The sequence below is a fragment of the Arachis ipaensis genome, chromosome B9, assembly GCF_059453495.1.
Source record: "Arachis ipaensis isolate K30076 ecotype BB chromosome B9, ASM5945349v1, whole genome shotgun sequence".
Classification (NCBI taxonomy): domain Eukaryota; kingdom Viridiplantae; phylum Streptophyta; class Magnoliopsida; order Fabales; family Fabaceae; genus Arachis; species Arachis ipaensis.
Window position 1 is genome coordinate 12,767,703 of NC_142444.1, and position 25,817 is coordinate 12,793,519.

A 25,817-nucleotide genomic window follows, 5' to 3' on the forward strand; every position below is an offset into this window, starting at 1 on the left:
AGAGATTCCAAATTCTTGGATTCATTGGAAATCATTGGAATATATTAACTTGGAAGGCCATAATTTTAGAGGCCAAATTCCCTACTCAATAAGTATTTTGTCTAACCTAGTTTCATTTAGTCTATTCAATAATAGATTATATATCTAGAGAAGTTCCTGTTTCATTAAAAATTTGTGAAAACCTTCCAATTCTTAATTTAGGTGAAAATAAGTTTTCAGGAGCTATATCAAGTTGGTTGGGACAAAATATAATTGCGTTCCAATTACGATCCATCCTATTTAGTGGTAATATCCCCACTACGATGTGCAAGCTAGATTTTCTCAAGATATTGAATCTTTCAAATAACAAATTATCAGGGCCAATTCCAAGTTGTTGTGGAGTCAGTCTATTCGCTTCTAGAAATGTGGAGTCAGTCTTTGTGGAGTCAGTCTATCCGCGTTTAGAAATGTCAGGTAACTATGCAGTTTTAGCACTTTTACGCTTCCAAGTTTGCTCTATATATCCCCATATGTCAGATTTCCAATATGCAAATTAAAATTTCTCAAATCTATCTGAAATTTTGTTCTGGATTGAAAATTTTAAATCTAAAACATGAATTTTTAATACTATATTCAAATCCTTTTATTTTTTTTATTATTATTATGTATAGCCATGTGTGTGATGAGAAGGACAAAAACACATTAATCATGTTCAAACATGGAGTTATTGATCCTTCCGGGATACTTTTTTTATGGTCCATTAGAAAAAAAGATTGTTGACAATGGAGAGGAGTCTATTGTGACAACACTACTGGCAAAGTCACGGGGCTCAGTCTTACTTGTCTTCAAATTTATCCTATTTATGGTAATGATGTTAACAAACTGCATTGCCTTACAAGTGAGCTCAACATCTCTTCTTTGTTTGAGCTTCAATTTCTAAGTTTTTTGGAGTTGGGCAACAATGACATCAGCATCATCCATTATCATAGTCAGGGGGAAAACTCTTCCAACAACCTCTACTACCATGATTTGTCAGATAATGGCAATCTTAAAGCTGATCATATGCTTCATTGGATTTCTAATCTTTCCTTTCTGCAGTATCAGGACCTCACTGGAATTAATCTTTAAGATGAAACTAATTGGCTTCAGTTAGTTAGATTGCTTCCTTCTATTTCAGAGTTATATTTGGAGTATTGCGGACTTCGGGACATTTATCCATCCCTGCAATACGCCAATTTTATTGCACTTAACGTCCTTGATCTTCCCAACAATGATTTTGTTCAAGCTAAGTTACCAAACTGGATTTTCAATTTCAGTTATGGTATATCAGCTATTTTCCTCTCAAAAAATTCATGGCAAGGCAACTTCCTCAAACATTTCCACACTTTCAAAGCCTTGATTCCTTATTTTTGGATGACAATGATCTCAATGGATCCATTCCAAATTGGATGGGTCAACTTGAGAAACTAAAAAATCTGTATCTTCCTAGAAATTTGTTTTCATGTCCTTTTTCTACAGGTTTAAACATTTTGAACTCAAGAATCTTGCTAGAACCAAGTGAAAAGTTCTGGAAATTTATTTCTGATCAATTTTAATATCTTGTTTTGCAAAATAGTTCAATCATTGGTAGTATTTCGAATGTGTTATTTCATTCTAAAGTATTTGTGCTAAGTAGCAATAATTTCAGAGGTAACGTGCCTCGAATATCCCCAAATGTCACTCTTTTGGATTTATCCTACAACGCTTTGTCTGGATCTATTTCCCATTTCTTATGTCGCAAGACAAAAGAAAAAAATAATTTGAGATTTTTGGATCTCTCCCATAATCTATTATAAGTAGAGATTCCAAAATGTTGGACTCATTGGAAATCATCGGAATATATTAACTTGGAAGGCAATAATTTTAGAGGCCAAATTCCCTACTCAATAAGTATTTTGTTCAACCTAGTTTCATTTAGTCTATTCAATAATAGATTATCTGGAGTAGTGTCTGTTTCATTAAAAATTTGTGAAAAGTTCCGACTTCTTAATTTAGGTGAAAATAAGTTTTTAGGAGCTATATCATATTGGGTATGACAAAATATAATTGCGCTCCAATTACGATCCAACCTATTTAGTGGTAATATCCCCACTATAATATGCAAACTTGATTTTCTCAAGATATTGGATCTTTCAAATAAAAAATTATCAGGGCCAATTCCAAGTTGTTGAGAAGTCAGTCTATTTGCGTTTAGAAATGTGGAGTAACTATGCAGTTTAGCACTTTTATGCTTCCAAATTTGCTATATATATCCCCATATGTAAGATTTTCAATATGCAATCTAAAATTTCTCAAATTTATCGTATTCATGGTAATGATGTTAACAAACTGCATTGCCTAACAGGTGAGCTCAACATCTCTTCTTTGTTTGAGCTTCAATTTCTAAGTTTTTTGGAGTTAGGCTACAATGATTTCAGCATCATCCATTATCATGGTCAGGGTAAAAACTCTTCCAACAACCTCCACTACTGTGATTTGTCAGATAATGGCAATCTTAAAGCTGATATTATGCTTCATTGGATTTCTAATCTTTCCTTTCTGCAGTATCAGAACCTCACTGGCATTAATCTTCAAGATGAAACTAATTGGCTTCAGTTAGTTAGATTGCTTCCTTCTATTTCAGAGTTACATTTGGAGTATTGCGGACTTCGAGACATTTATCCATCCTACAATACGCCAATTTTACTGCACTTAACGTCCTTGATCTTTCCAACAATGATTTTGTTCAAACTAAGTTACCAAACTGGATTTTCAATTTCAGTTCTGGTATATCAGCTATTTCCTCTCAAAAAATTCATTGCAAGGCAACTTCCTCAAACATTTCCACACTTTCAAAGCCTTGATTCCTTATTTTTGGATAACAATGATCTCAATGGATCCATTTCAAATTGGATGGGTCAACTTGAGAAACTAAAAAATTTGTATCTTCCTAGAAATTCGTTTTCAGGTCCTTTTCCTACAGGTTTAAAACTTTGTCATCTTTGACTTGTTTATCACTTGAATCAAATTCTTTTACTGGAAATATTTCTGAAAATTTTTTCACTCCTTTTCAAACCTAGAATATTTAGCTTTTGGCTCACAATTATTGTTGTTCGGCTTTGATCCTCAATGGATTCCTCCTTTTTCAACTCCAAACTTTGATCTTGGACACTGTAAGACCCAAACTTCCTTCATGGATATATAGACAGGACTCGCTGCCACTTTTAAACATTTTGAACTCAAGAATCCCATTAGAACAAAGTGAAAAGTTCTGGAAATTTATTTCTAATCAAGTTGAGTATCTTGTTTTGCAAAATAGTTCAATCAATGGCAGTATTTTGAATGTGGTATTTCATTCTAAAGTATTCGTGCTAAGTAGCTATAATTTCAGAGGTAATGTGCCTCGAATATCCCCAAATGTCACTCTTTTGGATTTATCCTATAACTCTTTGTCTCGATCCAGTTTTCATTTCTTATGTCGCAAGACAAAAGAAAAAAATAATTTGAAATATTTGGATCTCTCTCATAATCTATTATCAGGAGAGATTCCAAATTGTTGGATTCATTGGAAATCATTGGAATATATTAACTTGGAAGGCCATAATTTTAGAGGCCAAATTCCCTACTCAATAAGTATTTTGTCCAACCTAGTTTCATTTAGTCTGTTCAATAATAGATTATATATCTAGAGAAGTGCTTGTTTCATTAAAAATTTGTGAAAAGCTTCCAATTCTTAATTTAGGTGAAACTAAGTTTTCAGGAGCTATATCAAGTTGGGTGGGACAAAATATAATTGCGCTCCAATTACGATCCAACCTATTTAGTAGTAATATCCACACTACAATGTGCAAGCTTGATTTTCTCAAGATATTGGATCTTTCAAATAACAAATTATCAGGGCCAATTCCAAGTTGTTGTGGAGTCAGTCTATTCGCTTCTAGAAATATGGAGTCAGTCTTTGTGGAGTCAGTCTATCCGCGTTTAGAAATGTGGGGTAACTATGCAGTTTTAGCACTTTTACGCTTCCAAATTTGCTCTATATATCCCCCTATGTCAGATTTCCAATATGCAAACTAAAATTTCTCAAATCTATCTGAAAGTTTGTTTTGGATTGAAAATTTTAAATCTAAAACATGAATTTTTAATACTATATTCAAATCTTTTTTTTTATATTATTATGTATAGCCATGTGTGTGATGAGAAAGACAAAAACACATTAATCATGTTCAAACATGGAGTTATTGATCCCTCCGGAGTACTTTTTTTATGGTCCATTAGAAAAAAAGATTGTTGCCAATCGAGAGGAGTCCATTGTGACAACACTACTGGCAAAGTTACGGGGCTCAGTCTTACTTGTTCTCAAATTTATCCTATTTATGGTAATGATGTTTACAAACTGCATTGCCTTACAGGTGAGCTCAACATCTCTTCTTTGTTTGAGCTTCAATTTCTAAGTTTTTTGGAGTTGGACAACAATAATTTCAGCATCATCCATTATCATGGTCAGGGTGGAAACTCTTCCAACAACCTCTACTACCTTGATTTGTCAGATAATGGCAATCTTAAAGCTGATCATATGCTTCATTGGATTTCTAATCTTTCCTTTCTGCAGTATCAGGACCTCACTGGAATTAATCTTCAAGATGAAACTAATTGGCTTCAGTTAGTTAGATTGCTTCCTTCTATTTCAGAGTTATATTTGGAGTATTGCGGACTTCAGAACATTTATCCATCCCTGCAATACGCCAATTTTACGGCACTTAACGTCCTTGATCTTTCCAACAATGATTTTGTTCAAGCTAAGTTACCAAACTGGATTTTCAATTTCAGTTCTGGTATATCAGCTATTTTCCTCTCAAAAAATTCATTGCAAGGAAATTTCCTCAAACATTTCCACACTTTCAAAGCCTTGATTCCTTATTTTTGGATGACAACGATCTCAATGGATCCATTCCAAATTGGATGGGTCAAGTTGAGAAACTAAAAAATCTGTATGTTCCTAGAAATTTGTTTTCAGGTCCTGTTCCGACAATTTTAAAACTTTGTCATCTTTGACTTGTTTATCACTTGTATCAAATTCTTTTACTGGAAATATTTCTGAAAATTTTTTCACTCATTTTCAAATCTAGAATATTTAGCTTTTGGCTCACAATTATTGTTTTTCGACTTTGATCCTCAATGGATTCCTCCTTTTTCAACTCCAAACTTTGATCTTGGACGCTGTGAGACCCAAACTTCCTTCATGGATACATAGACAGGACTTACTGCCACTTTTAAACATTTTGAACTCAAGAATCCCTTTAGAACAAAGTGAAAAGTTCTGGAAATTTATTTCTGATCAAGTTGAGTATCTTGTTTTGCAAAATAGTTCAATCAATGGCAGTATTTCGAATGTGTTATTTCATTCTAAAGTATTCGTGCTAAGTAGCAATAATTTCAGAGGTAATGTGCCTCGAATATCCCCAAATGTCACTCTTTTGGATTTATCCTATAACTCTTTGTCTGGATCCATTTTTCATTTCTTATGTCGCAAGACAAAAGAAAAAAATAATTTGAAATATTTGGATATCTCTCATAATCTATTATCAGGAGAGATTCCAAATTGTTGGATTCATTGGAAATAATTGGAATATATTAACTTGAAAGGCCATAATTTTAGAGGCCAAATTCCCTACTCAATAAGTATTTTGTCCAACCTAGTTTCATTTAGTCTATTCAATAATAGATTATATATCTAGAGAAGTGCCTGTTTCATTAAAAATTTGTGAAAAGCTTCCAATTCTTAATTTAGGTGAAACTAAGTTTTCAGGAGCTATATCAAATTGGGTGGGACAAAATATAATTGCGCTCCAATTACGATCCAAGCTATTTAGTCGTAATATCCCCACTACAATGTGCAAGCTTGATTTTCTCAAGATATTTGATCTTTCAAATAACAAATTATCAAGGCCAATTTCAAGTTTTTGTGGAGTCAGTCTATTCGCTTCTAGAAATGTGGAGTCGGTCTTTGTGGAGTCAGTCTATCCGCGTCTAGAAATGTGGGGAACTATGCAGTTTTAGCACTTTTACGCTTCCAAATTTGCTCTATATATCCCCATATGTCAGATTTCCAATATGCAAACTAAAATTTCTCAAATCCATCTGAAAGTTTGTTTTGGATTGAAAATTTTAAATCTAAAACATGAATTTTTAATACTATATTCAAAACCTTTTGTTTTTTTTATTATTATTATGTATAACCATGTGTGTGATGAGAAGGACAAAAACACATTAATCATGTTCAAACATGGAGTTATTGATCCATCCGTTATGGTCCATTAGAAAAAAAGATTGTTGCCAATGGAGAGGAGTCCATTGTGACAACACTACTGGCAAAGACACGGGGCTCAGTCTTACTTGTCCTCAAATTTATCCTATTTATGGTAATGATGTTAACAAACTGCATTGCCTTACAGGTGAGCTCAACATCTCTTCTTTGTTTGAGCTTCAATTTCTAATTTTTTTGGAGTTGGGCACAATGACTTCATCATCATCCATTATCATGGTCAGGGTGAAAACTCTTCCAACAACCTCCACTACCTTGATTTGTCAGATAATGACAATGTTAAAGCTGATCATATGCTTCATTGGATTCCTAATCTTTCCTTTCTGCAGTATCAGGACCTCACTGGCATTAATCTTCAAGATGAAACTAATTGGCTTCAGTTAGTTAGATTGCTTCCTTCTATTTCAGAGTTATATGTGGAGTATTACAGACTTCGGGACATTTATCCATCCCTGCAATACGCCAATTTTACTGCATTTAACGTCCTTGATCTTTCCAACAATGATTTTGTTCAAGCTAAGTTTCCAAACTGGATTTTCAATTTCAGTTCTGGTATATCAGCTATTTTCCTCTCAAAAAATTCATTGCAAGGCAACTTCCTCAAACATTTCCACACTTTCAAAGCCTTGATTCCTTATTTTTGGATGACAATGATCTCAATGGATCCATTCCAAATTGGATGGGTCATCTTGAGAAACTAAAAAATCTGTATCTTCTGAGAAATTCGTTTTCAGGTCCTTTTCCTACAGGTTTAAAACTTTGTCATCTTTGACTTGTTTATCACTTGAATCAAATTCTTTTACTGGAAATATTTCTGAAATTTTTTTCACTCCTTTTCAGACCTAGAATATTTAGCTTTTAGCTCACAATAATTATTGTTCGACTTTGATCCTCAATGGATTTCTCCTTCTCAACTCTAAACTTTGATCTTGGACGCTGTGAGGCCCAAAATTTCTTCATGGATATATATACAGGACTAGCTGCCACTTTTAAACATTTTGAACTCAAGAATCCTACTAGAACAAAGTGAAAAGTTCTGAAAATTTATTTCTGATTAATTTAAATATCTTGTTTTGCAAAATAGTTCAATCAATGGTAGTATTTCGAATGTGTTATTTCATTCTAAAGTATACGTGCTAAGTAGCAATAATTTCAGAGGTAATGTGCCTCGAATATCCCCAAATGTCACTCTTTTGGATTTATCCTACAACTCTTTGTCTGGATCTATTTCTCATTTCTTATGTCGCAAGACAAAAGAAAAAAATAATTTGGAATATTTGGATCACTCTCATAATCTATTATAAGTAGAGATTCTAAATTGTTGAATTCATTGGAAATCATCAGAATATATTAACTTAGAAGGCAATAATTTTAGAGGCCAAATTCCCTACTCAATAAGTATTTTGTCCAACCTAGTTTCTTTTAGTCTATTCAATAATAGATTATCTGGAGAAGTGCCTGTTCAATTAAAAATTTGTGAAAAGCTTCGAATTCTTAATTTAGGTGAAAATAAGTTTTTAGGAGCTATATCAAATTGGGTGGGACAAAATATAATTGCGCTCCAATTACGATCCAACCTATTTAGTGGTAATATCCCCACTACAATATGCAAGCTAGATTTTCTCAAGATATTGGATCTTTCAAATAACAAATTATCAGGGCCAATTCCAAGTTGTTGTGGAGTCAGTCTATTCTCTTCTAGAAATGTGGAGTCAGTCTTTGTGGAGTCAGTCTATCCGCGTTTAGAAATGTGGAGTAACTATGCAGTTTTAGCACTTTTACACTTCCAAATTTGCTATATATATCCCCATATGTCAGATTTCCAATATGCAAACTAAAATTTCTCAAATCTATCTGAAAGTTTGTTTTGGATTGAAAATTTTAAATCTAAAACATGAATTTTTAATACTATATTCAAATTCTTTTGTTTTTTTTTTATTATTATTATGTATAGCCATGTGTGTGATGAGAAGGACAAAAACACATTAATCATGTTCAAACATGGAATTATTAATCCCTCTGGAGTACTTTTTTTATGGTTCATTAGAAAAAAAGATTGTTGCCAATGGAGAGGAGTCCATTGTGACAACACTACTGGCAAAGTCACGGGGCTCAGTCTTACTTGTCCTCAAATTTATCCTATTTGTGGTAATGATGTTAACAAACTGCATTGCCTTACAGGTGAGCTCAACATCTCTTCTTTGTTTGAGCTTCAATTTCTAAGTTTTTTTGGAGTTGGGCAACAATGACTTCAGCATCATCCATTATCATGGTCAGGGTGAAAACTCTTCCAACAACCTCCACCACCTTGATTTGTCAAATAAAGGCAATCTTAAAGCTGATCATATACTTCATTGGATTTCTACTCTTTCCTCTATGAAGTATCTGGACCTCACTGGCATTAATCTTCAAGAGGAAACTAATTGGCTTCAGTTAGTTACATTGCTTCCTTCTCTTTCAGAGTTATATTTGGAGTATTACGGAGTTCGGGACATTTATCCATCCCTGCAATACGCCAATTTTACTACACTTGACGTCCTTGATCTTTCCAACAATGATTTTGTTCCAGCTAAGTTACCACACTGGATTTTCAATTTCAGATCTGGTATATCAGCTATTTTCCTCTCAAAATATTCATTGCAAGGCCAACTTCCTCAAACATTTCCACACTTTCAAACCCTTGATTCCTTATTTTTTGGATGACAATGATCTCAATGGATCCATTCCGAATTGGGTGGGTCAATTTGAGAAACTAATAAACATGTATCTTCCTAGAAATTCATTTTCAGGTCCTTTTCTTAGGAGTTTAAAAAATTTGTCATCTTTGACTTGTTTATCACTTGAATCAAATTCTTCTACTGAAAATATTTCTGAAAATTTTTTCACACCTTTTCAAACCAAGAATATTTAGGTTTTGGCTCACAATCATTGTTGTTTGACTTGGATCCTCAATGGATTCCTCCTTTTCAACTCCAAACTTTGATATTGGATGCTGTGAGGCCCAAACTTCCTTCATGGATATAGAGACAGGACTTGTTGCCACTTTTAAACATTTTGAACTCAAGAATCCCATTTAAACCAAGTGAAAAGTTATGGAAATTTATTTCTGATCAAGTTGAGTATCTTGTTTTGTAAAATAGTTCAATCAATGGTAGTATTTTGAATGTGTTATTTCATTCTAAAATATTCATGCTAAGTAGCACTAATTTCAGAGGTAATGTGCCTCGAATATCCCCAAATGTCATTCTTTTGAATTTATCCTACAACTCTTTGTCTGGATCCATTTCTCATTTCTTATGTCGCAAGACAAAAAAAAAATAATTTGAAATATTTGGATCTCTCTCATAATCTATTATCAGGAGAGATTCCAAATTGTTGGATTCATTGGAAATCATCGGAATAAATTAACTTAGAAGGCAATAATTTTAGAGGCCAAATTTCCTACTCAAAAAGTATTTAGAAATGTGGAGTCAGTCTATTCGCATTTAGAAATATGTAGTCAATCTATTCGCTTCTAGAAATGTGGAGTCAGTCTTTGTGGAGTTAGTCTATCCACATTTAGAAATGTGGAGTAACTATGTAGTTCTAGCACTTTTACGCTTCCAAATTTGCTATATATATTCCCATATGTCAGATTTTCAATATGCAAACTAAAATTTCTCAAATCTATGTAAAAGTTTATTTTGGATTGAAAATTTTAAATCTAAAATATGAATTTTCAATACTATATTTAAATTCTTTTGTTTTTTTTATTTTTATTATGTAGAGCCATGTGTAATCCAAAAATCCTTCCTTGTGATGAGATTTGAGGAGGACAAAATCATATTAATTATGTTTTGGAATTCAATTTGGAAGGCATTACGATGGCCTCAGTGGAAGCTGTGTGGGCACCACCGGTGTGACGCATGAGGATCAAGACGTTTTGGTCTTCTCAGCTTAAATCTCCATGAATAACATTCCACCATCAGCTCCATGATCATCGTGATGGGACCAAGAAATCTCATTGTTCAAACTCTTATTGCTTCGGAACACCTTAACAGCCTCATCAGGATTGATACCTTTATTGAGTTCCTTGCCCTGAAAGAAATCCATTAATAGCTGTTGAACTTTGGGAATCCTAGTGCTACCTCAACCCGGACTTGGTGCTGGCTACTCTCACTCTCCCTTCTGAGCTTCCCAATTGCCCTGTTATCCTTACTGATGTCTTTGTTGTACTTCTTCTTTATCAATTTGATGAAATAATCCATGAGGCGGTGGTTGAAATCCTCTCCTCCTAAATGTATATCTCCACTTGTAGCCAAAACCTCAAACACACCATTATCAATGGTCAAGATGCTAACATCAAAAGTACCACCACCAAGATCATAGACAAGAATGTCCAAACCATATGCTATAGCAGCCGCTGTTGGTTCATTGATTATCCTTGGTGGCTTGTCTTTGTGCATCATTGAAATATGCTGAATTACGTTAATCAACCAAATTAACTAGTTAGATCCTACTCCCGTAGCCACAGCCACATTCTAATCAAAATCATTATGAAATAGTAAAGTAATAGTAACTGAGCAACTAGTACCTGGAACAGTGATGACAGCGGATTTTATCTTCTTCCCCAAGAAAGATTCAGCGGTTTCCTTCATCTTAGTTAATACTCTTCGGGGCTAAACACCTTTGACTTGGACCTGAATATAAGGCTTTCCTCAGGGTCATCAAACCTTTTCACGTTAAAAACCAAATTCAACAAACTATTAGATCTTTCTAGACAAAATCAGCTACCAAATTAATCATAACAAACAACACATATATTTATACGTAAATGTATAATGACTGATTTAGCAACTACTTCGGAAAGAAAAAAGTAATTAGAAAAATTGAATTTGACATACTTCCTCCCAATGAGGCGCTTGACATCGAAGATAGTGCGTTTAGGGTTAAGAGGAGCTTGATTCTTGGCAGCTTCTCCGATTCTTGACATAAAAGTTCACAAAAGATACCACTTTACCTGAAATCCAACCTCAATGTTGAAGATAAAAAATAATACAATAAGAAATTCAAAGATGTAGAAAAACCAACCTGCTTGGATGTCGTAGCTAACACGAGGAAGACCGGACACAAACTCGAGACGCTACAGATTCGAATATCGACAATCCCAAAACAAAGATAAAAAAAACAATGGCTAAATAACAGAGCGTGATGCAATGAAAAGTATCCCATATAAAAAGCAAAGAAAACAAATTACTGAATCGGAGCAATAAAGACATAACAACAAGGTGAAAACACTTAAAACATATCAAGAACAACAGAGTAGAGAACCAAACATCATTTATTGAAAGCATGAAAAATAAGAGACACATAATGCTTAATACTGTTCAATTCAATTTGCTTATGATGTTCTTTAAATTAGAAGTAAAAATGAAAAGGTGATTACTGTACTGTAATACTCAGGTTTCTACCAAAAAGAGACCAGAATAGATTACTAGGAAGAAAGAAAAGATATATTGTAATGTGTCATGTGTACTTTAAAAAAAGTCCGCGAATTTTAAGTTCTTTACATGATTTTTTGAATTGTCAAATAGAGAAGAAACAAAAAAAATATATTCCATTACAAAAGAGCCATATCATTCTAAATGGCAAACCCTAAATTATTATGGAACTATCCAAATTGGTGGAGGATCAATCCTATTTGCACATTGCATGCTCTTAACACATTTCTCTTCAAGATTGAAAACACCCCAATCATGTCCACCATACATGTAGTCCAAAGTCATCTCTTCCCACCTATCATCTGTGAAATAGATTGAGTTTGCTTCACACCCCAAGCAAGCTTTAGCATCCATTGATACAAATTCATTAACACCCAAGAACAGAACTTTATCATGTAAAAATCTCATCTTTTTCCATCTCTTGTCTTCAATATCAAGTTTATAAACACTAAAATACTTTGTTCTATAAGGACAAATCAATGTTTGTGTATCCTCAGATGATAAAAGATCTCCTTCTTCTATTACCAACCCGTCATCATTCACAAAATTCCCAATAAATCTTTGTCACCAGCAAGATTTCTTTTGCAGATACCACTAAGTATAAATTTCTTGAGAAATTATTTTCTAAATATGGTTTTTCCTCTTCATAATTTGCCTCCGCAGTTGGTGTTAAAAGAATCAATCTTTTAGGAATTTGCCCACAAATATTCCAAACTTCAACAGAACCATCTTGTGTCAAGGCATACAGATAGTTGTTGCTGAACACAATGTCACAATAAGATTGCTTATCATCAGAGAGCTCAACCCAAGTTGCAGAGTTGCAATAAGCAATCTTGTAGTTGGAACCATATATGATGGCAAGAATATAGCTTGAAGGAGAGGAACAACACATCAAGATTGCTTTGACTATGAAGGTTTTCCTTAAGTATTCAGCGAAGTAAGAATATGTGACGGGGTGCAAGAATGAAAGGGGAAGAGGTGGTATGTTAATGGTAGTGGAAGAAGAAGAGTTTAGAAGAAGTGGAACTCCATTCTGATCCAAAAGTATAATCCAACCATGAGAAGAACCAACACACCATTCTCCAACATGACCCTTCAATGTGTTTTTCCATTCATAAAGCTTTTTCTCTGATAAACTGAAGATGCTTCGGTCAACAGTTATAGGATCATCATCATCAATGAGGTGTGTTTGTTGAAGGCTTGGAAGAAGAGCGTAGGGAACTGAGGGAGAAGGAGAAGCCATTGATGTGTGAGTATTGTTTTTTACGCTTCTTTTTTGACACTGTTTAATTTGATGGAAGAGAACTTTGAGGATTAAGACTTTAAATAGACTAAGATATCTACATTAAAATAGGAAACTAAAATCTGATTAAATCTTAAAATATCATTAATACGATAAAATATTGTTGAAAAAGATTAAAAAAGATCCGGTTAAAAAATATGTCAATCTAAATAACCTCAACGGCCTGTCATATGTACTTAAAATTCTTTTCATACCGATCAGCAAATTCTTTTCATGCCAAATCTTAAAAAAAAAAAATTATTAAATGTAGAAAGATTTAGCGCTCAGCAGCAGCCTGTAGCATACCATCAGAGATGACTCTAGAACCAGACAAGAGTGTTCCAAGACCAATGCTGGAACAAAAACATATCTTATTGAGAAAACTAACCATATTTAATACAACAGCACAACATAGAGGAAATTTCAGTTTATAAGTAAAATTTCCAACTAACCCTGGAAAGAGGTACATGTTGTTTCCCTGGTTGCAGTGGCCAATGCGACCATTTCCTACATCAAAAAAAAAAAAAAAAAAAACCCTCAAGTAGTTAAGTTGCAGCTGTAAGTTGCCCCAAGAGAAAATAAAGAAAACAAAAGACACTTCTGTGATGAACTAGTTATTTAAAACGTACAGTTCAAAGGCATGGCAGAACAAAAATCAATTATAACAAGGTGAAACAAAATACAATGCTTGCTTTCCAAGAAACAAGAACTTTACTCACCTAAAAAATTAGTTAAACCTATATTAGATGCTTTCTTAGGTTATCATGGTTTGTATATTTGCAGCAACCATTAAGGAAACTTTGTGCATTAGGATATTAGATGAAGGAAGTACTATTAAACTATAAAGATTAGCTTGCGGGGAGATTGTATAGTTGTAGCATACCAAGATCCACATCCCTGAACGGACTTCCACTTGCAAAAATAATGTTGTCACCCAATATGGAGAATGCTACTTCGAGGGTGCATTCAGCTGTCAAAAGACGAAACAATTATGAACATATGTTCTCCGCTGCAATAGTACGTGATATTAAGAAAACAAGAGTTGATAAAATAGCCATACCATTCTTTGTTGGATTTGACATGGCAAATATAGCTGGTCTTGTTCTATGTTGAATCCTTGAGGGCCTCTAATATCTAAGTACAAGATATATTTTGAGAATAACCCTCCAACAGCAGATAATCCCAGAAGGACATCAGGATTCACTTGCTTGACCTGTTACCGAAGTTCAGCAAGAATGTATTAAGGAAGTAGCTCAGCAATTCTTACCATCATAAACGCAGAAAATTCAGAGAAATAAGTATTACAGGAGCATGTTGTAACTTTACATAAGGAGTCTACAAGTTAATAACTCCCATAGTAAATATTAGCATGCAATCTAACAAATATTCTGCAGTCATCATTCTTCAATTTTATGGCACCTTAACTGAACTAGGACTGAGAACAATTATTGTGATCATCGTACTCGTGCTATGAATTTTTCCATATAAAACCGAGTGATACTAACTTAGTCTCGACACTCTAGAGGCAAAAACTGTCAATATTATTACATTGATCAATTTCATATTGTGATTTTCAAAATTGGTAAATCAAGTAAAGAGATCATTTTCACAAACCACTTCCACAAGGCTTGCTCCTTTCCTGAGTCCTTGACGATCCATTTCTTTCAAATTTCTTGCAAAAGGTAGGGCATCTGGATCAATATTTTCCCATCCTTCAGTGATTAACCCCTGTATTTGGTAAAAACAATAAACAAGCTGAATAAGACATTGTAAATTTGTAATCCATAAAAACCTGCCAAAAATCTAACTCTAGTTAAAAACTTAAAATATTCACAGGCTAATTATTTTTGACATCTTCAAAAGTGCTAAAAGAGGGAAAGTGAGGTAATGTTTAAGATGAAAAACAGTGAATCATTGACTAATCAAAACCGGAATCTAAAGCAAGCCAGTGTGATTCTGTTTCTCCCATTCTTATGAATAAAAATCAATATTAATACAAGGTACCTGTGGACCTGTGCATTTTTGTCCATGCCTCAAGACAAAAAGATTGGCTATTATGTGAGGAGGCGTATTAGAAACTTTTCAACCATGAATGCATTTTGGCATATCATGATAGAAAGCAAGCGAGTTTTTTTCTTTTTCCCTTCTGAATTTTTAAAACATTTTTGGACTTTTGAAATGTTTACAAATTAACTTCTAAAATGTATGTCATATCAATGATTATTAGATTGCAGCGGGACAGGGTAATCGGTTCAATTAATGATCAAATAAGCATTTAAAATACAAGAACTAAACTAAAAATGTAAGTATTTAATTAATAGAGTGAATACCCCATCCGGCCCCTGACAATTATCTCGAAAGGACAACGAGGCCCCCAAGAAAAAAAAAACACCCAATCCGGCCTCTGATAAATTTTTTTTGGGACAGATTAGCCCCTGTGCCAAAAAAAATAACATTGATTTTTTTTTGGCACAGGGGCCTCGTTGTCCTTTCGAAGTAATTGTCAGGGGCCGGGTTGGGTTTATTTTTTTTGTCAGGGGCCGGGTTGGGGTTTTTTTTTTGTCAGGGGCCTCGTTGTCTTTCGAGGTAATTGTCAGGGGCTGATTTGGGTTTTTCTCTAATTAATATAACATGTATAAATCATCAGTTATCGAAACTAAAAAGAACTATTTTATACCAATAGGGAAAACAAGAATTAAGCTACAAGTACCAGGAAATACAATACCTTTGCCTCAACGACCCAAAATTGACTTTTTGCACACTCATAAGCAATCTCATTATTCCCCAACATCCTTGCCATTGTTTTTCTTGCAGCATTGAGAACCCCAATTCCAGCACTACAACAATACAACAATAACAAAGCCTTGTCCCACTAAGTGGGGTCGGCTACATGAATCAAACGACGCCATTGTGCTCTGTCATGTATCATGTCTACAGAGAGACCGTTTATATGTAGATCTCGTTTGACCACCTCATGGATGGTCTTCTTAGGTCTTCCTCTGCCTTTCGCCCTTTGTCCATCTTCCATCTCATCCACCCTCCTGACTGGATGTTCTATCGGTCTTCTTCCCACATGTCCAAACCACCTGAGACGCGATTCAACCATCTTTTTCACAATGGGTGCTACTCCAACTCTCTCCCTTATATCTTCATTCCTTATTTTATCCAATCGCGTATGATCACTCATCCATCTCAACATCTTCATCTCTGCCACACTCAACTTATGTTCGTGCTCCTCTTTAGCCGCCCAACACTCCGTACCATACAGCATAGCCGGTCTTATAGCGGTGCGATAGAATTTACTTTTAAGTTTTAAAGGCACTTTTTTGTCGCATATAAAACCAGATGCACTCCGCCATTTTGACCAACCTGCTTGGATCCTATGATTTACATCCTGTTCAATCTCTCCATTATCCTGTATGATGCACCCAAGATACTTAAAACTTTTAACTTTTCGCAGGATGTTTTCTCCAATTCCAGCACTAAAGCAATAAAAATAAAATCAAAGCAGCAAAGAAGCAAAGCAGCAATAAAGAAATACAGTAAATATCAACATAAATGCTAGCGGTTTTTGGCTTACAACTTCATTGAAATCCAAAGTCCTATATGGTCTCAAATGTTCCTGTCAAACATAGCTTGGTCTAATGTAGTGCAGCTTTGATTCAGAGCAAAATTGGCAATTCAATTTGGAGGGATTTCACAAACAATAATGTGATAACAAAGCTACTTTATACATAGCTCCCAATCCAAGCTATCAATAACTTAAAAGGTTTACACTTTGTTTGTTCCTTTCTAATATCAAACTCCTTTTACCCTCAAAACACTTTGGAACACAAGTTTGAGATCCCAACAACCTTGTTAAGAACACGGAAGCAACAAAGTCATGCACTCTGAAATTTATGGTAAACCAAAAGACAGATCCATTTTGAAAACTACATTCTCAAAGAACTATATTTTTCTTCGGGCAGCCATTCCTGACAGAATTGACAAAAACGGGAAGTTTCAGAAGTGCATGCTCTTGTTTTGTCCCCAAATATAGCACGTGGTTTACACCGTCTCCTCTTTGATAAAAATTTCTTTATCAATCAACTCCTAAGGATACTTTTGCATTGCAGACTGCATCTTAGTAGTGCTATAAGAAAAAGTTTTCAGGTCAAATCCTAAATGCTATTTTATGCTTTCACAAAATGGCTAACTAACCTTCCAGCAATTGCAACACCAGCAGTTCCCTGCATGCAAACGTTCACCTATTCAACTATGTGGGATACCATTATACAAAATTCCACTTTATGCATAAATCGGTAAATTTATAACAATTCACATAACTTGCAACATTAAGACCCTCCTTTTCAAAAGCTCCAAGCCATGGTATACTTAAAAGGAAAACTATAGATTTAATTGCTTCTCCCAAAAAGTAGCATCCATAACATTTATATACATATTTAAAAATTAAAAGTACATCAATTATTTACAAAGGATGAATTATACATCATCTGATCATACATACATAAATAATATTAATGAATAATAGCTTTCCAATCTCTAAAAATCTATCAATGAGAGTGTATGAAACATTTTATGATCTTATATAAAGGAATTTATACCTGCACATCATCATTGAACATTCTGTACCGCTGTAATAACTTAAATGCCCACTTGCTTCGAAAATCTTCAAACTGCAGCCACACGACAATAAATAAATATTAGCCTTATGACAGAAAACAGTAGGCCCTGTGAATAAGGTCAAAAATTGAAAACAAATTCAAGCTACAATATCTATTCCAAATATTTTGGCCAGCGAGTAAAGACAGCCTCCATGAATTCATCCACAACAGCAACAGATGCTATATATTATTATAGACAAAGAATCATAAATACATTAAACATATAAGAATATAGTGTTCCTTAATATATTATTAACATCATATTTAAAATCCTGAGATGCTGCTCTGTGATTTTCGTTTGAAGGGCAAGGACATGATCACTTGGTCAACAACCATGTCTTCAAGTTTGGGCTAAGGCCCAGAAACTATACTCAAATGATGTCATTCATTTATTTACTATTGTCTCTAATCACATGGTTGTGAAGAAAAGGGCATACACGTACAAAAAACAAAGTTGTCTCATAAACTTGACACTTTGATGGTTGAATTTCATGCACTGCACCATTAATTATTTTTAACTCAATTACAACCCTATTCAATAACATCATTGGAATAAGTAACGGGGAGATATATTAGTATAAAAGTGGAAGAGAGAGAGAGATTAAGTGAGACAATAAACTAAAGGTAACTTGCAATGTGTCATATGTTCTTAAAGACAATATATTACTGTACCACATAATATACAGGTTTCTACCAAAAAGAGACAGAATAGATTACTAGGACGAAAGAAAAAGATATATTGTAATGTGTCATATGTACTTAAAAAAAAGTTCTTTACATGATTTTTTGAATTCTCAAATAGAGAAGAAACGAAAAAAAAATTATTACAAAAGAACCATATCATTCTAAATGGCAAACCCTAAAATACTATGGAACTACCCAAATTGGTGGAGGATCAATCTTATTTGCACATTGCATGAGGCTCTTAACACATTTCTCTTGAAGATTGAAAACACCCCAATCATGTCCACCGTACATGTAGTCCAAAGTCATCTCTTCCCACCTATCATCTGTGAAGTAGATTGAGTTTCCTTCACACCCCAAGCAAGCTTTAGCATCCATTGATACAGACTCATTAGCACCCAAGAACAGAACTTTATCATGTAAAGATCTCATCTTTTTCCACTTCTTGTCGCGAATATCAAGCTTATAAACAGTAAAATACTTTGTTCTATAAGGACAAATCAATGGTTGTGTATCCTCAGATGATAAAAGATCTCCTTCTTCTACTACCAACCCATCATCATTCACAAAATTCCCAATAAACCTTATCACCAGAAAGATTTCTTTTGCAGATACCACCAAGTACAAATTTCTTGAAAAGTTATCTCCTAAATATGATTTCTCATCTTCATCATTCTCCTCCACAGTTGGTGTTAAAAGAATCAATCTTTTAGGAATTTGCCCACAAATATTCCAAACTTCAACAGAACCATCTTGTTTTAAGGCATAAAGATAGTTGTTGCTGAACACAATGTCACAGTACGATTGCTTATCATGAGAGAGCTCAACCCAAGTTGCAGAATTGCAATAAGCAATCTTGTTGTTTGAACCATATATGATGGCAAGAATGTAGCTTGAGGGAGAGGAAGAAAACATCAAGGTTGCTTTGACTATGAAGGTTTTCCTTAAGTATTCAGCAAAGTAAGAATATGTGACAGGGTGCAAGAATGAAAGGGGAAGAGGTGGTACGTTAATGGTAGTGGAAGAAGAAGAATTTAGAAGAAGTGGAACTCCATTCTGATCCAAAAGCACAATCCAACCGTGAGAAGAACCAACACACCATGCTCCAACATGACCCATCAACATGTTCTTCCACTCATAACGCTTGTTCTCCAATAAACTGAAGATGCTTCTATCAATGGTTATAGGATCATCATCATCATCAATGAGGTGTGTTTGCTGAATGCTTGGAAGAAGAGCGTAGGGAACTGAGAGAGAAGGAGAAGCCATTGAAGTGTGAGTATTGTTTTTCATCGTACCCTTCTTTTTTGACACTGTTTAATTTCATGGAAGAGAACTGTGAGGATTAAGACTTTAAATAGAGTAAGATATCTACATTAAAATAGGAAACTAAAATCTGATTAAATCTTAGAATATCATTAATAAGATAAAATATTGTTGAAAAAGATTAAAAGATCCGATAAAAAAATATATGAATCTTAACTAACATGGTCACATTATAGCAAGGGACAGTTGTTGTTGTCTGGGAGAGTTTTGGAGTCTCCTTCTCTGCTACCCTGTTTTGTGGTGCAGCAATGCCTTTGTCTTTCCAGTCTCCTCGTACTCTACTAGACTACTACCCTCATCATCGCCTCATTCTTGCGTTGGTAGTTGGTGTTGCTATCAAGTCAATTCAGAAGGGTTAATGATGAAATTAGTCTTTCAAATATGAGTCGTTCGTAACATCTGTTCAAATAATTTTTTAAATTAAATTAGTCCTAAAAGATTTAAAATTAATGAGTTAAAATAATTTCCGTTAATGATAAGCATGTGGAACGTTAATGACATATCACCACCCTAATTCAAAATATTGTGCCTTTTTTTTTCCCGGCTTCTTGCAATCTTCTATTCTTGTTTCTGTTGGTTTCTTCTAAGTTTTTATATTTTTCTTTTGCTATTCTTGAATCATTGGATTTAATTTAATGTTTTCTTTTGAAGTTATGTTTGTAACTTGTAACTTTGATTAGCTAAACTTTTTATAAACTAATTTTTATGCTATCAAAACTTTTAAATATATTTTTTTAAAAATATATTAGTCATGTTTATATTATGTGTTATAATTTTATAAGATATAATTCTACTCCGTTCTTTGAATTGAGGTAGAAATTATGAGTTTATTATCTTGAATTTTAGAGCTAAAATGCATCTATTAATTTGAACGTTTATTTTTTTAAAATGATATGATAATATGTTTTTTGCTTGTGAGGTGTTTGAACTAAATCTTCATATCTTTTGAGGTAGACCGATCTATTTTCAGAGGTTTATGCAATAAATGTTTTTTTTTTAGATTTTATATATTAGACTGCATTATATAGGACATTGAGACTCAAAAACAGAGACATAAAATTGTATTTGACGGGTGAGATATGGATAGAGATATTGTGTATCCATCATGACTGACACTTAGAAAAATCTTTTAAAGCAAGCCTCAAAAATCGATATTACAAAAAATAGAATAAATAAAATTTTAAATTATACTAAAAGGCAACACATTCTCATCATCATATTTAAAACATATTCAGCATATTTACATAAATTCGACTTTAATATTTACAGTAAAGCATGGTCTATTAGATTCATTTACTGGAATAGTTACAAAGCAACATACTGAAGCCACTAAAATCGGATCCTGCCTGTGTCACATTGAGCAGTTTAATAAGTCTAAAGAGCTTTAAAGTTATTTACACAAAATATCAAGTCCTTACACAGTAAAGGGCTCACCAACACAAACAAAACTAGAGTGAAACTGATGAAGTTGGATTAGGATCAAGATCCATATCTAAAAAAAAATGAAAGAATAACAGAGTGAGTTTATAGAAAAAAAAATTTCATATAGAAAAATTACCCCCACTGAATTTTGGAATTTCATACTTTGCTGCCATTTTTTTTTATGTAGTAACTTGCAGCGGAAGAAAAAAAAATGATCAATCAGCAACCTTTGGCTCTGATACCACTGTTAGGTACTAGACAAATGACACAGCAAAATATAGAGATGAAAAATTAGAAATTTATATAAAATATGAAAACAATTGAATAACTTTCTTTGAGAATTACAACTTCTCTTTATCACAAGGAGATTATAATAACACTCTCTCTTGACAAAAAAAGAATACACTTCTTTCTATATATATAGGAGAAAACTACTCAAAGAAATATTATGTTAATATGTTATTCTATCTGGATGACTTGATTGAAATGAATTAAAGAAAAACTTAATTTATAGGTGAGTCTCTTCAATATGAACCATCTGCCAATTAGAGGTATATAATTCTTCTCTTTTTCAAGTATTAAAATTCTAAGGTTATAAATTAGAATTGTTTATTACCTTTCATTTTATTTAGTTATTATTTATTTATTTATTTTCTAAAATTAACTTTATTAATTTTCACAATCTTCCACTTAAAGCTAATTTTGATAAATTTTCAAAATTCTTGTTGCTCATGTATTCCATAGGCCGTATGAGGATCTACACCATTCAAACTTTTCTATGTTGATTAGTTTTGTCATGACATGTATGTGTATATGCTTTCAGAGTGTGTGTGTATGCCGTTGCAACAGAAGGAAAATAAGAAAAAATTATGGACTTGGCCCATCATCTATTCTTAATATATAAAAGTAGGTACATAGGTTTACCCACATTGCTTCTAAGTTATTTCTCTTCTTCTACTAACGCCATGTCAGCACCAACGCTTACTTGGCAAAATTTTAGAATCCACCATTCAAATCTTGCTAAATCAACTTTTATTTTCACATTAAAAAAACAACTAAAAAACACAATAAAACCCAACAAATTAACTTTTTCCAAATCAATCCTTATTTCTGAAACAACAAAAACACAAATTAACATTTACCCCAACAAAAAGCTCTCAAAAGTCAAAACCAAAGAGCTTATTACCTTTCTCAAACCATCACCCTCTTACCACCTCTCCGTACCAAGATCCTATTTCCTCCATCCTCTTCAGGTCCCATCCTATTTCCTCCATTCTCTTCCGGCCCCATGAGCCATTGCTTTTTCCTCAAAACAAATTGTACATCGCGATGTCCATCTCTGGCGGAGCCGCATTGCATAAATTGCAAAAATCAGGGCAAACTCCATTCCTCCTCTTGCGGTTTTCCTGCCAGAACTCGATTTTGGGTCTCAGACCAACGTCACCATTCGGCGCCACCAACGTAGGAAATTTGTCCCAGGTATCTTCCTAAAGATTTTCAACTTTGCTGTTTACTCTTCTCATTGTTTAATATCATTTTCAATAGCCCTATTTATTTGTTATAAATAGTAACATTTTAATTGTGAACTCATTGCAAGTAGCACAAGTTTATGTATTCCTCTTTTTTAAACAGTTCTGTCCAACGGTCACAACCAAAATTAATGTGCATTTAAAATTATTGCTCCCTATATACTATCGATTGCAATATTTCATTATCAAATTATAAATTGTTATTTTACATGTGGAGTACTTCTTCCACAATTTACATTTACGTGTTCCTCTTTTTCAAATTGTTATTCCACATGGGCAGTATTACTTCCACAATTTACTTGGAATGGATTATCATTCTTTGACCATGTCTTATTCTCTTTGTTGTAAAAGGATTTGCAGTGGTAATGACAGAACGAAAGAGTTAATATCCAAAATTGCTAGATGAAAATCAACCAATCACTATTTAGTAAAATATTTTAAAAAATTAAAACAAAAAATCTTATCTATTAGTATTCAATTGAAACATCAAGTACTAATTAAATGTAATAAACATACATTAAAAGTGTCATAATAATAATAATTATAAAAAATTTCAGTTACAAATATTCAAATTCTACAACTTATACATATTAAGACTCTTACTACTCTTCATTTCTTAATCTCTTATACTAATTGTCAAAACTTTCTTAAATTTAATATAACATTTTTATATGTTTTTCATTCTCATTCATTTATTTTTTATTATTTACAAACAAAAAAATCGCAAGAAAAGACAAAGTGTAGCCATTAATGCAAATCGAAAAATGAAAAAAAAAAAAAAGAAAATGCAGTTTTGTATAACTCTAATATAAATAACCTATGTCTTTCTTAAAAATAAATAAATTCAAAATTTATTTATAATATGTTCTCTAAATTTTTTAATATAACATTTATTAAAATATACTATATAGTAATATATAAAAGTTGATACCAACTCTCTCCACAATGACTTTAAGCCATCTTTTCTTTGCTAATGATACCACATCAGCAATGTTAATGACTTGACAAAAGATGAAAATCAACAAATTACTATTAAAATAAAATATTTTAAAAAAATTAAAACAAAAAACTCTTATCTATTATTATTCAATTGAAACATCAAGTACTAATTAAATGCAATAAACATACATTAAAAGTGTTATAATAATAATAATTATAAAAAATTTCAGTTACAAATATTCAAATTTTACAACTTATACATGTTGAAACTCTTACTATTCTTCATTTATTAATCTCTCATACTAATTGTAAAAGATTTCTTAAATTTAATATAACATTTTTATTTACAAACAAATAAAAAACGTAAAAAAAGACAAAGTGTAGCAATTAATGCAAAACGAAAAATGAAAAAAAATAAAAATACAGTTTTATATAATTCTAATATAAATAACCTATGTCTTTTTTAAAAATAAATAAATTCAAAATCTATTTACAATATGTTCTCTAACATATTTTTATAATTATTATTATTAAAATACACTATATAGTATAAATAATCTACCTTTCTGCGCATTACGCTGGTCTCACTCTAGTTTTTTTTAAGGCTACAACCTCCCCATCTTTAAAAAAATGCAGTCCCCAAATTTCAAACATAAAAATACCTTAAGTTTCGAACAAATACGGATATTTATCGTGCATTATATTCTCAGGTTCCCAAGTTGCATCTTTCTCTGAATGGTTCTTCCAGACCACTTTTATAGAAGCTACTTTTTTAGAGCGTAACTTTCTTACTTGTCGATCAATTATAGTAATAGGTTCTTCTTCAAATGATAGATCCTCTTTCAATAACACTGATTCGGGAGTTAGTACATGAGATGGATCGTGAAGATATTTACGTAACATAGACACGTGAAATACTGGATGAATCATAGACAAATCAGGTGGTAATGCCAAACGATACGCTACTGTGCCTACTAGTTCCAAGATCTCAAAAGCACCAATATAGCGAGGACTAAGCTTACCCTTTTTGCCAAACCTCATCACACTCTTCATAGGTGACACTCGGAAAAAAATTTGATCACCCACTGAGAATTCTAAGTTACGTCTCCTATGATCAGCGTAGGCCCTTTGTCTACTTTGAGCTGCGTTCCTTGATCACGCGAATTTTCTCAATCGCATATTGTACCAAATCGGGTCCCAACAGTTTGGCCTAACCAACCTCAAACCATCCAACTGGTGATCTACATCGCCTTCCATAAAGAATTTCAAATGGTGCCATTTGAATATTGGCTTGGTAGCTATTATTATAAGAAAACTCAATCAAAGGTAAGTAGCTGTCCCAATTTTCACCAAAATCTAAAATACAACATCTCAACATATCTTCCAAAATTTAAATTGTTCTCTTAGATTGTCCGTCCGTCTGTGGATGAAAGGTTGTACTAAGATCTACTCTTGTTCCAAGCGCATTTTGAAAGGATTTCCAAAAATAAGAGTTAAATTGTGGCCCACAATCTGAGATAATAGACACGGGGGCTCCATGAAATTTGAATATCTCATCAACATAAAGCTTAGCATATCGGGTTGCGGTATAAGTAGTTTTCACAGGAAAAGTGAGCTGACTTTGTCATTCTATCTACTATCACCCAGACTAAATTGTAGCCCTTAAAACTATGAGGTAAACCTGTTACAAAGTCCATGGTAATTCTCTCCCATTTTCATTCATGTATCTCAATATGTTGTAGCAACCCTGCAGATTTTTTTGTTCAGCTAACTTGTGGACAAGTCAAGCAGTGAGAAACAAAAGTACTTACGCCTTTTTTCATGCCTTCCCACCAAAACAATTGCTTCAAATCTTGGTACATCTTATTAGTGCCTAGATGAACGGTGTATTTAGAATTGTGAGCCTCCTCCATAATAGCTTTCTTTAAGTCATTATTATTTGGCATACATAAACGGTTACCACAACGTAAAACACCTTGATCAAGAGAAAAATCTGAGTACTACCTATTGTGAACATCTTCTATTTGCTTTCTTAACTTTGGGTCATCACCTTGCGCAAACTTGATTTGTTCTATTAGAGAGGACTGAGATCGTACATAAGCTAGGAATGGCCCTGACCCTTCAAGCTTAAAGTATACACTCTCAGATTCTAACTTGTGAATCTCTTGC

At 33.3% G+C, this 25,817-nt stretch overlaps 2 protein-coding genes, 1 long non-coding RNA gene and 3 pseudogenes across 3 annotated transcripts; 2 read left to right on the forward strand and 4 right to left on the reverse strand.

Annotated features, from left to right (window-relative positions):
- The first annotated feature begins 302 nt into the window (after positions 1-302).
- On the forward strand, positions 303-6,057 carry LOC148543774 (receptor-like protein EIX2; annotated as a pseudogene).
- A 171-nt stretch (positions 6,058-6,228) lies between these two features.
- Positions 6,229-10,262, forward strand: LOC107615031 (uncharacterized; annotated as a pseudogene).
- Positions 10,263-11,964: 1,702 nt separating this feature from the next.
- LOC107615030 (putative F-box protein At5g55150) lies at positions 11,965-13,148 on the reverse strand (annotated as a pseudogene).
- Positions 13,149-13,365: 217 nt separating this feature from the next.
- On the reverse strand, positions 13,366-14,039 carry LOC107615029 (uncharacterized). Its single transcript, XR_015900002.1, has 3 exons — positions 13,968-14,039; positions 13,537-13,591; positions 13,366-13,437 (listed from the first exon to the last, which is right to left on the reverse strand). It is a non-coding gene; the product is annotated as an uncharacterized LOC107615029 (long non-coding RNA).
- A 4,576-nt stretch (positions 14,040-18,615) lies between these two features.
- LOC107615028 (putative F-box protein At5g55150) lies at positions 18,616-19,701 on the reverse strand. The gene has a single exon (XM_021111752.2). The coding sequence runs from the start codon at positions 19,699-19,701 to the stop codon at positions 18,616-18,618; it is 1,086 nt and encodes a 361-aa protein (XP_020967411.2).
- A 4,610-nt stretch (positions 19,702-24,311) lies between these two features.
- On the reverse strand, positions 24,312-24,905 carry LOC148543775 (uncharacterized). Its single transcript, XM_088498712.1, has 2 exons — positions 24,868-24,905; positions 24,312-24,798 (listed from the first exon to the last, which is right to left on the reverse strand). Exons 1-2 carry the CDS (start codon positions 24,903-24,905, stop codon positions 24,312-24,314), a joined length of 525 nt encoding a protein of 174 aa, XP_088354838.1.
- Between the last annotated feature and the right edge of the window lie 912 nt (positions 24,906-25,817).

Bases quoted from the DNA above. Each gene is read 5' to 3' on its own strand.
- LOC107615028 (XM_021111752.2), bottom strand. From the start codon at position 19,701: ATGGCTTCTCCTTCTCTCTCAGTTCCCTACGCTCTTCTTCCAAGCATT.
- LOC148543775 (XM_088498712.1), bottom strand. From the start codon at position 24,905: ATGGAAGGCGATGTAGATCACCAGTTGGATGGTTTGAG. The intron at 24,799-24,867 runs GTTGGTTAGGCC...CGCGTGATCAAG, and splicing joins CACCAGTTGGATGGTTTGAG to GAACGCAGCTCAAAGTAGAC.